General features: G+C 38.2%; 1 protein-coding gene across 1 annotated transcript in view; it reads left to right on the forward strand.

Annotated features, from left to right (window-relative positions):
- The window catches only part of ehd4 (EH-domain containing 4), a 46,723-nt gene that overhangs the window by 23,683 nt on the left and 10,956 nt on the right, over positions 1-12,084 (forward strand). Inside the window, exons 4-6 of the mRNA XM_003451184.5 lie at positions 7,662-7,828; positions 7,922-8,055; positions 8,654-8,765. Of these exons, the coding sequence (XP_003451232.1) occupies positions 7,662-7,828; positions 7,922-8,055; positions 8,654-8,765 (413 nt within the window). The remainder of the gene's footprint in view (positions 1-7,661; positions 7,829-7,921; positions 8,056-8,653; positions 8,766-12,084) is intronic.

Below are 12,084 nucleotides of genomic sequence, written 5' to 3' on the forward strand. Positions count from 1 at the left end.
TTTGATTGCCTCTTCTGCAGCCTAAAAATAGCCAACCAGCTGCTTGTGAAATTGTTTGTGTGAGAATCATAAACTGAACTGCATTAGTTTATTGTGTGAGCTGAATTGTATTTCTCATATCGCTATTACCGCTAACTCTTTTTCTGTTCTTTTTAATTAGGAGATTAGGTTAGATAATTGTCGTTAGGGTTATGTCTAGGTTAACCCTCGGCTGGGGATGTATCATCACTCCCAGTTGAACTTGTGAACTTGTGATAATTACTTGCAGTTAGTTAGATATTAAATCAATTACTTCCTCCCAAAGCTAAACTTTAAACTCGAAAAATATCTGCATCCTTTTTTTTCTCAGTTTTATTGTGAAGGTTCTGACTGTAAATACTGAATTTTGTGGCCACAACTCTCAGAATGTTTAGTCTGCAACTATTGTAACATCATTATACTCTCATTACAAAAAAGTTAAACCTCCATGATGTGTTGTCCTTTGAATGGGTGTTATTCTAACTGTGTCACAGCCAATCACCCCTTTGATTTGCTAATGTAGAGTAAGTAAATGTGGACAGCTCTTGGGTGTATGTGTTTAATTATCTGATCTTTACAGTCATTCTGAAAATTAAGATTCTTCACAATATAAGATCATCAGATTGGCCTCTTCCAGCTGAAGACTTTAAGTCTTTCTACCTAAACAATAGCTTAATTGAAAAAACTTACCTGCAGTTCTTCAGCAAAGTCTTTAGACATCATCAGATGTCTTCTTTTATCCATGAGTTACCAAAACACTCATAATTACTCCAATGTTGGATTTTTCCATTGGACAATGCTCCTCAGGGTTGACAGTGGTCAGAGTGAATTTTAGTAGCTTGACATTCAAGGTTGTATTTAGCTTGTTTGCCTTTAAATCCCAATAATTACTATTTCCTCATTGTTTTTGGTGCTTTTCCCTCATGTAATGCATACTTGTGACATTGCCAACATGCACACAAAGGCTTGCACCTCTGCACTGTGAAATAAATGATAAATTCACTATGTTCCAGCAGTGCAGGGGAAGTAGACGTTTAAGGAGAAGGCATTTCCGTTTTTAAATGAATTGGAACATGTGAAATAATTAGTTGTCCTATAATAGAACCACTAGAGAACAATGACAGCTCGTATCAGAGGAAGGTCATCTTACTGACCCTGCAGGGGTGTGTTCTGTGCCTCTTAGTTGTGTTTTCTCTGTCTGCTGTAATGAATCTCATAGGTGCAGAAAATTTCCCAGCTGATGACTGTATTTACTGCTTAGGCTCACATCTACTGGGACAAACCTGAGCCAAACACCTGAAGCTGCCAGTGTAACCTGAAGCTGGAGGGCGTGAAACACATTGCACTCAGTGCTAACAGCATCATTTATTCATGAACGGACAACTCCAGGGTGGACAGATTGCAAAAATAGCTTCTCCACAGAGGCAGTATAATCCTGTTTGTTGAGCTGCAGTGATTAGTGTATTTGTTTTTTCAAGTAAAACATAGACGTAAGAAATAAGTTGAAAGATTTTCTAAGATGTTCTTGGTTTTAAAACTTTTGAACATGAAAGGAAGCAGTACTAGAAACTCGTTTGAAGTGTGGGTAAAAAGGACTAAAACTACGTGATTAAAAAAATGGCACTAGCAATAGCAGTAGTTGCTATAACTGTTCATGGGAATATTTTGAAATGTTTTAGTTAAATACGTTAAATGAAATCCTCACAGAAAGCAGTCAAACCTGGCTCATTAACAGTATTATATCTTGTGTCAGTGGAGTGTGTTGGAAGTTACACCCAGACAGTCAACCAAAGGTTAAAACTCCCTCTAAAACCGCAGGTATCACCAGATGGGCCTTTGTGTGCCAACATCCCCACTTAGCAAGGACAGACACCTTTGCTGCCTGCAGCCTCCACCAAGGGCTCAGTAAATGTGAATGGTGATGGCAGGAGGTGGAAACAGACTTGCAGGGCTCAGGAGACCTGCACAGAAGCCATGGGGAGAGTGACAAAGCAGTGGCCCTTTTTGGTTCTCTTGGCAGCTAGTGGGGCCTCCATAGGTTGGGCTACTGCTAGCACATCTGGTAGATGCTTGATCACATTGGGGTCTTGGAAATTAGGACACCAGGCCAACCTGCTGGGCTTTTAATTGACTTTAATAATTTGGTCAGGTTGATAAGAAAGATTGGTGTGTAATAGCTTTTAATGTTAACTAAAGCCATTGCAGTGTTCTAGGTTTTGGAATTTACACATTAGAAATGCTGAGGGTAGTCCTCATTAACCTTCATAATAAGCATCATCAGCAACTGTACATGTGTTGTGTCTACAAACAGTCAGATGTTTGTTGCCCCGAAGTGATGTTGTGAATGTGGGCAGAGTGGGACACTCCACTGTTTAATTTGTGAAATCCAGCTGACCTGCAGGCTGATAGGCTGGTATCCAACCTCTGATCATTTTTACCTCTGCCAAGGAGGTTGTGTTTTTAAACATGATAGCTTGAAAAGTTTTGAATGAATTCTGATTAAACTTTGCCAGGGGCGTACCCATTAAAATTTGCCTTGGTCCACCCAAGGTCTTCAAAGCAAACTTGAAAATTTATTTGTTGAAACTTTGTTTGTTGATTTAAAAAAATAGTGTATTGTAAACATGTAGAGAGTACCATATAAATGTTTAACCTCTGACCTCATCTTTAAGGTCGATAGTTTGATCTGAAGGTCAAAGTGATACAAGTGCTATACAGAGCTATTTAAAAATATGTTTCTTAATGCCATTGTTTGTATTGGCAACATTTAGGTCTATAGGAAATGGTATATCTTGCTGTTCTTCAAGTTCTAAAAAGATTAAACATTCATAAAATGTCTTTTATCTTTCAAACTATTTTTTAAAATGCTGCTGCTTTTTGTTTGTATTGGCATTTGGGAAATGATACTGGTATATAGGTTTCTAAATATCACAATATCATTTTATCCACATATCATGTCACATTTGACGTCTGATCTCGTTTTAAGTCTTCTGCCTTTCTTTAAAGTACCCCAAAATGGGTTACATATTTAAGAAAGTTAAGAGAAAGAGAACTAATCCACATAAAAAAAATAAATGTATTTATACTTATAAATTATGTCAGGTGCATTAAAATGTTTCAACAGGGCAAATAACGAAAACCTGCAGTCTGCACTTGCTTTTAATACACTAAAAGCATGTTTAAAGGAAACAAGGAAAACAAAATAAATATATTCAAAATACAATACTGTTCCCTTAAAGTAAATACTGCCCAAAGAGGGAGCTGCCATGGTGGTTTGCACTCTCAAGTACTTCTTTTTATTTTATTACATTTATATTTTTAAATGATTACTCTACATTTTATTATTATGTACATTTTTACTAGGCAGTACATTTTTGCTTATTCTCATATATATATATATATATGAGTATTCTATTTCAAAAACTTTCCAAATGTCTGTTATCCATTGGACCTAAGGTTGATGAAGTGGCAAACACATTTAGAAGAAAAGTATGAAGCAACCAAAGGGACAAGTATGATTGCTGAATGGGTTTGTACTACACATGTGTTTAAGTACACTGGCTATGGTCGATGGTGCTCTATGCGCATTCAGCCATGTGTTCAGTGTAAACTGTGCACTTTAGCTCTACCTGTTAAGACCTGGACAAATAAATATGTTTCCCAGCAACCTCAGTGACAAAGTGAGCAGGATGACAGTGAATTACGGAGAGTTTCTGAGAACCTTTTTATGCCTGATCTATTGTGCAAGTCTTCCACTGCATGGAAAAATATAACAAACTAACTGGAATCTCCCTTACCAGTCATTCAATTCACAGACCTACTTATACAGTCCTATGATAAATAGTGTAAAGGTGTTTTTACCTCCTTTGCTTGTCTTCTAAAAACCTAAAATGACACACCCTTGATAAGTGACTGTACTGTCTGAAGCTTACCCAGCTAAAATATGGGTGGTAAGGTGGTAAGGAAACATCCTAAACTAATATTTAGTGAGACACAAGATGGCAAGTTACTGTTAGAACATCTGGCTAACATTGGAATCACACAGAACTCAAGTGGTTAACAGTCTACCTGTCTGACAGGAAACAATTTATTCAAGGCAAGACTGTCCGCCTCCTTACCTCAGTCAAACATGGTGTCCCTCAGGGAACAGTGCTGGGGCCTTTATAATTTCTCCTTTTCCTCTTGGAAATATCGTCCACAATTTTGGTATGCAATTCATTTGTTATGCAGATGACACACAACTGTATTATTCTACAGAACCCCAGAAATTCTCTTCCCCCTCCTGTCCTCACATCCTGCCTACATGCCCAACCCTTTGTTGTATCTACTGTCAGGTCCACGCTTTCCATAGTGTCAAAAGTTTTGGAATCATCTTGGAGAAACCCCTCTCCTTTACCGCCCACATCAGTCATGTCTCACGTTTAGCTTACTTCCACCTTCATTACATTTCTAGGCTTTACCCTTTTCTTTCTCAATTTAGCACTCAACTCCGGTTTCATACTCTGGTCACATCTCATCTGGACTACTGTAATGCCATTCTCTCTGCTCTCTTCCATCGGCTCTAGATGTTACAGAACTCTGCAGCAAGAGTCCTCCATATGTTTCAGACCTCCTTCACCCTTACACTCCTTCATTTACCTTCTGCTCAGCTTCAGCTGCTCCTCAATTATCATTGTTATTATTAGGGCATTTTTAATTTTTTTATACTTGCCGATTTCAGGCATCACTGCAAAGAAATGATTGACAAGCAAGGCAGGACACAAAGAGAAGATCAAAATCATTTTTTGTCCCTTCAACTGAGGGTAACTAGTATAACCCCAATGCATCTATCCGTAGATACAAAGTAATTCAACTTAAAATGCTGTATAAATGTATTTGTGAAGGGTTTTTATGGTTTCTAGTGCAGAAGCACTGAGTACAGAGCAAAAGGAGAGAAGTGCTGGATACCAGACCATTTACCCAGTAAAGACAAGTAGAATTTAATTAGATATGTAAGAGTTGAAACATTTCCTTCTGCTGCAGGAATTTTCCTGTTTGAGTATAAAAGCTCTTGAGTTTTCAAAAGTGAGGTCAGTGTCACCCAGTTTCAGATGAACCACACCCAAACTGCTATATATCACTTTATACACACACACACACACACACACACACACACACACACACACACACACACACACACACAGAGAGAGAGAGAGCGAGCGAGAGAGAGAGAGAGAGAGAGAGAGCGAGAGAGAGAGAGAGAGAGAGAGAGAGAGAGAGAGAGAGAACAAGAGAGAAAGAGAACTGAAACTGTTTTGTGGCTGTTACATTCGCTATGTATATTCCCACATCGGGACTACCGTATGCTACAGTGAGGGAAATAATTATTTGAACTCCTGCTGAATTTGTAAGAAATTAATACTCTTTTATACTAGTTTTATGGTGGTTTCATTTTAATAGACAGAGACAGAATATCAACCAAAAATTCAGAAAGCGTTTGTAAACAGAACAGTAAGAAGTTTCTTGTACTTAGTCACCAGAGTTAAACACATCTCAGGCAGGATTTTGGCCCACTCCTCTTTACCGAAACTCTCTAAATCCTTCAGGTTTCTTGGCTACAGCTTGGCAGCTTGAAGAGCTGTCCACAGATTTTCTATAGGACTGAGGTCTGCAGACTGGCTAAGCCACTCTATAACCATAATGTGCATCTCTTTTGTTGCCTTGTCAGTATTTTTTGGGTCATGATCATGCAGGAAGCCTCATTCATGACCCATCATCAGGACCCATCTTCTGTCTGAGATTTTACGGTGCACGACCCCATCCATTGGTACGTCAGTGTGGTGGAGTCATCTCTGTAGCCTTAGTAGAAAAACAGCCCCAAAGCATATTGTTTCCACCTCCATGCTTGACTGTGGGGATGGTGTCCTTTGGGTCATACTCTGCCTCAGTTGGTGGCAAAGAGCTTGGTTTTGGTTTCATCTGACCACAGCACTTTCTCCCAAGCTTTCTCTACTTCATTTAAATGTTGACTAGCAAAGTTAAGATGGGCCTGTACATGTGCTTTCCTGAAAAGGAGTACCTTCTGGGTGCTCTAATAAAACAGTCCATTATGGCATAGTGTGTTACCAGTGATGTTCTTGGTGACTGTGGTCTCAACTGCCTTCTGATCATTAACAAGCTCCTCTTTTGTATTTTCGGGCTAATCCACCACCTTTCTCATGATCATCTTCACCCCATGAGGCAAAATCTTGCATGGAGACCGAGGTAGTCTTATGGTTCAGGGTCAGGAGTGTCTGATTGATTGATTGATTGATTGATTGATTGATTCATTCATTCATTCATTGACTAGTTGATTCTAATCTCTGTAAACCAGAATTATTGCTGGGTTGTAGGGGGATCAAATTCCTGTTTCACTCAATAGTGTGCAAATCCACTTTGTGTATTGTGGGGTTTTTTTGAGTTTTAGTTGATATTCTGTCTCTCTCCATTAAAATTAAACTAACATAAACATTAAAGACTTCATTTCTTAGTAAGTTTCTTCATAACAAGTACTGCTTACCTTGCTTGCCCTGAAGGAACGGCACTCAAGCTTACCAGTCCCAACTAAGGCTGTAATACTAACTGTAGCCTAAAGTCTTGCTTCTCAAATCCTCAAACAGACCTTTGATGGTGAAGACACACAAACAGTCCAGTATGTCTTTACTGTGATGGTGTCTAACTCAAACTGGTCTACACTAAGATAGTCTATACACACATACAAAATGTAGTGCTTTTGTTGTCTGATTTCTCTGCTGATTTCGGAAGCTGAAGCTGTACTTTGTCAGTAAGTTGTGCTTTTGTAGATGAAAACACTAATTAACACAGAATTGCCCAAGTGCATCTGCTGAGGGGTGGAAAACACACATTATGTAATCCCAATCCCCACTCTTAATAACCTGTTGAAACCTATGCTTAGCAGACAGGAACAGTTTATTCTTTTCTTAATCAGACTTTTTGTTGGGTTGGGTTTGGTTGCATGTTTTGTACATGGTGCGCAACACATGAAAACAATGAAACAATGGCATAAGTGGGTTACCGAGCATGTCTAGATACCTCCCAAGACATAGGAGATGCATGAAAGTGATTCCTGAGCCACTCGGTCTCTGTATGAAGTTATTTAATATTTATTGGTGAACAGTTTGAAAGACCCAACGTTACCACAAAGAGACACAAATTTCACCACAATCTGTCTTAAAAGACAGACACACACAAAAAGGAGCTTTGAGTTCCTTCTTAGAGTTCTGTGGGGATGACAGTTTTTTTGGAGACCTACTCTGAAGTTAGCATCTCCTTGGTTTATTTAACTTGGTTACAAAAAACTAACACGATTATTATGAGTATAAATACATTGCACCATCCTTGCATGTCTTCAACTTCAGCAGCAACATTTGGTAGCTACTTGTTACCAAACCATCCTTACATTTACAACCATTATATTTCATCCATGGTTTATAATCTTAACATGAAGCCAAAAAAGAAATGCTGATAAAATTTAGCTTCAGTTCCTTAATTTTCTTTCTCATCAGTCAAAATTATTAGACTTTGTTTTGCTAAGTGTTCATTTTCCAGAAATGATCTAGAAATGGAAACTAGACGCATCCTTTTGTTTGTCTCCCTGTTGCCAGGTTATGACTTTGCTGAGGTCCTGCGTTGGTTTGGAGAGCGAGTGGACCGGATCATTCTCCTCTTTGATGCACACAAGCTGGACATCTCAGATGAGTTTTCAGAGGCCATCAAAGCTTTCAAGGGTCAAGACGACAAGATCCGAGTCGTCCTCAACAAGGCAGACCAGGTAGGAGAGGCTGTACAAATCTAACATGACATTAAACTCTGCTCACCTGTGTCAGTCTAACCTTAAGCTCCTCCTCCTCACCTGTTCAATTAGGTGGACACCCAACAACTCATGCGGGTGTATGGCGCCCTCATGTGGTCACTGGGGAAGGTGATCAACACTCCAGAGGTGGTGAGAGTTTATCTCGGCTCCTTCTGGGCCAAACCGCTGCAAAACACAGAGAACAGGTGAAATACGTTACTTCGTCTGTACATTCGCAGGGAATGATGCTTATCTTCCTTGCCTTAATGTTCTTTTTTTAATGAAGTTAGACATGAGAACCTCTTATTTATGATTCATAGTTCCAAACCAGCCCATCATTTTCATCCTCTGACTGAAACAATTTGTTCTAGTTCCCACCCCCCCACCCTTCTAATCTAAAGACAAATTTTGGACGGAATTGAAAAACTAAGCTTGGAGCTACACAGCATATACACAGTCTGTGTGTTTACACATTAAAATGTGTAGAACAGGTGCTGTGATTAAAATTATTGCTTTTTCAAAAGAATTGATCGCACAAATGGAATTGAATGAAAAAGTAAATGTACTATAGAAATATGCATGTGTGATTCAAGGTTGTAAGAATGAAGAAGAACTGTTATTCATATGTTCATTAAATAATTTAATTTAGTTATTTAACCTTTCTTCATGATATATGTATTGTTTCATCCATCCATTCATTTGTTCATGTTGTTGTTCATTCATTTGCTTGTTAGAGTAGGATTTCTTTCTCCATACACGTGTATTACTTCATTCATTCATTCATTCATTCCTGGTACTTGTCAGGCGTCTGTTCGAGGCAGAGTCTCAGGACCTGTTCCGGGACATCCAGAGTCTTCCGAGGAATGCTGCTCTCCGTAAACTCAACGACTTGATCAAGAGGGCGAGGCTGGCCAAGGTGAGACAAGAAGTCACACGTTGTGGTTGGAGTTAACTCTAAGACTTTCATGAATTCTTGGAATACTGGGGAATATTTGACTGAGGAACTCTGGGATAGTGTTTCCAAATGGCTGAGTTTATGTTTAATGGAGATGTCCTTGTGAGAAAATGGTTTCTAATGATCAGTGATGGGAATAACGGCGTTACAAGTAACGGCGTTAGTAACGCCGTTACTATTTTCAGTAACGAGTAATCTAACTAATTACTATTCCTATTGTTACAACGCCGTTACAGTTACTAACAAGAAAATGCGGTCCGTTACTATTTTTCAACAAACAGACGGTTGAAGCTGTGTTCAGCTTACCGCATCTTATATCTGTTGCACGGAAGTAGCTGTAAGTAATCTGGACGCTACAGCTTTAAGCAGCTGCGCGCGCTCCCGCAGACGGCAATCACGATCACTGTCTAGCACAACACCTGGAGCTAAGGGGGCAAAACAATTGCATGAGTGCTGCTGTTTGACTGAGGAAGAATAAAGTAGTCGTGGTAAGCCAATCACATGACCACTTAAAGACAAAGCAACAAGGTGATATATACCAGTTTTTAAATTGTGTTGATAGGCCACGTAAAACCAGAGTCATGATAAACAATATATACGTGGTGTTTTTTCCTCAATAGTTTTGTCACGTTTACTGTCTAAGGACAGCGCAGCAAGCACTCTCTGCTTATGACCAAAAAACCCCCAAAAAACCCAGGGGAAGTTTTAGGAGTGACGGCGAGAGAGAGAGTGAGAGAGAGAGAGAGAGAGAGAGAGAAAGAAAGACAGCAGAAAAAGAGGGAGAGCGAGTTTTGAGATGTGAGAGATTTGTGACGTTTAGCGTGTTTGGAGTGTGTAGTTAATGTGTTGTCTTGTGTAGTTAGTGTGTAGTGTTGTGGATAGTCTTGTGTTGTGTGTCAGAACAATGAGGCGACTGCTGTCTCCAGGTAGAAAAAGGAGTGATACACCTGCTGCTGTCAGACCTGCAGGTATCAGGCTGTGATGTTCTCCTTTATAATGGACAGAAATTATTTTTTTGGAGTGGCACAAATAATTTGTGTGGCATCTTATTGAATGCAGAACAGCCGATTGTTCTGTAAATAGTTTGGAATGGTTATTTAAAAAATCAAGGTAAAAGGTAAATGGATGCAAATAACTTTGTTGTTTGCAAAACTTGTGCATAGGATTTCAAAATTGACAATTAATATTTGCATTTGAAGTTATGAAATATGATTCATTAAACATGTTTGTGGTTGTTATGGTAAAAAATATAACTTTTTCTACTCTGATTTTATGTTTTTTGTCTGATTTTAGATCAATTGTGTTAATGCAGTATGTCAAAATGAAAACATGACTGTAAATTCAGACACGTGAGGTTGTGCTGAAAAGGATGATTCCAAACAAGGCAAAGTAAATAGTTTCTAAAGGTGAACTGTAGAGGTAAAATCAAAAGTAGTTAAAATGGCCAATTATACCCTGGACCGCAGAGGGGTTAAAAAGTAACGCAATAGTTACTTTTCAAGTAATTAATTACTTTTAGAATATTGTAACTCAGTTACTAACTCAGTTACTTTTTTGAAGAAGTAACTAGTAACTATAATTAATTATTTTTTCAAAGTAACTTGCCCAACACTGCTAATGATGTCAGCTGTTGTTTCAGCCTTTCAAACGAAGAATCGAAACATAGATGTTTTTTATTCTTGGGAAACAGGAAGCAGAAGTGGTATTTAATTTTAACAGTGATGTGGAAATAAAGCCTGAATCAGACGCTAATCCTGAAACCAAGCTTACAACAACAAGTTTTTAAATATTTTTTAAAGAATTAAAATAGATAGAAAACATGCTTTAGTCACACACATCATGGAGGGCTTATATTTTGCAAACACTGTACTGGTGTGGGTCTTTTTTTTTTTAGATATATTTAATTTTATTTCAAGGGAAATATTCTTGCTAATAAGAACATGGTTGCATTTATGTATACAGCCAGAGGAGTCCTGTACTTTTCAAAGTAGTACTACTTTAAGTAAAGAAAGAAAGGAAGACTGTAATTCAGCTCAGTAATTAATGTAATCACTCTACTTCCAAAAAACACACAAAAGAAATGTAACTGCAGTTAATTTGTTACTTGGTGTGTTTTAATGTTTTAGTCTTTTGAAATAATTTGGCATAACTTGATAAGAGCAAGTCTGACCAATAAATAAAGAATGATCTTTTAAAAATTTAAATCAGGGCCTTATTGTTTATTTGGTTATAATTATGTAGAGCTATCAAACAGTTAACAGTTTAACTTTAACTTTAATCTAGCTGCATTTATGCTTATGGTCACCATAGTGGGGGATACAGGGCATATGCTCAGCTCAGTATTTGGAACACAAACACTTGTCCAGCCTGGTAGAAGCATATAAGAAACAAAGGGCTTTTATTTTGTAAAAAGGCTTCTAGCGTACAGCACATAGATGTAGCAGTCCCTCATATGGGGTGGATTTTTTTTTTACTCCAAAATGCGTATGAGTCTTCAAAAGTTTGAGAGCATGTAAAAAGTCAGCCATATTTGAAGTATAACAAAGATCAAGTACTTCAGGTACCACTATATTTTTGAGCAAGCAAAGAGAAGCAGGTTAATAACATCAATCATATTAATCTCTGTAATGTTTCGTAATGTTGTACAATGACGCTCAAGTTGATTTGATCGTCTGTCATCTCAGGAGATTCAGTGTGAAGTCACAGCCTCTTCCTCTGTGGTTGCTTCTTTTTTCATTAGGTATTTATGTGGGAAATTGCGAAGGCTGCTGTGAAAACTTAATAATGAGGGCACATCCAGCAGCTGTATCATCTGTGTTGTTATACAGTGAGCTGGAATCTGTCCTGAGTGAATGATCCACACCAAACACAGATGTGTGTTTAGCCGCAAAAGTTCTTGAAATGACACAATCCTGTGGTTTGTTATGGTGCATATTTCACTTATCAGCTAAACAAAGGATTTGGCTGCGCTCTACTAACATATGACAAGTGCTTTCTAGTGGAAACGCTGCAGTATGATGTTTGTCGTGTGATAACGTTAAGCCACTGATGCAAAGGAAATAATGGGATTCGTAGATGGTTTTTGTTACAGTTACAAATGATAGTTCTGTGTCTTTTGGGCTTTTTTGTACATTTAAAAATGAAATGTACAAAAAACCCTAACTACATATGTGTTTTCTCACACATGTAGTTATGTTCAGCACCTAGAAACATACCAAGGAGTCTTTTTAGTTATGTTTTTCCTTCCTCTGTAACTTTTGATAAATGGCACTCATGTACT

This window comes from Oreochromis niloticus, linkage group LG19 (genome assembly GCF_001858045.2).
Source record: "Oreochromis niloticus isolate F11D_XX linkage group LG19, O_niloticus_UMD_NMBU, whole genome shotgun sequence".
NCBI classification, from domain to species: domain Eukaryota; kingdom Metazoa; phylum Chordata; class Actinopteri; order Cichliformes; family Cichlidae; genus Oreochromis; species Oreochromis niloticus.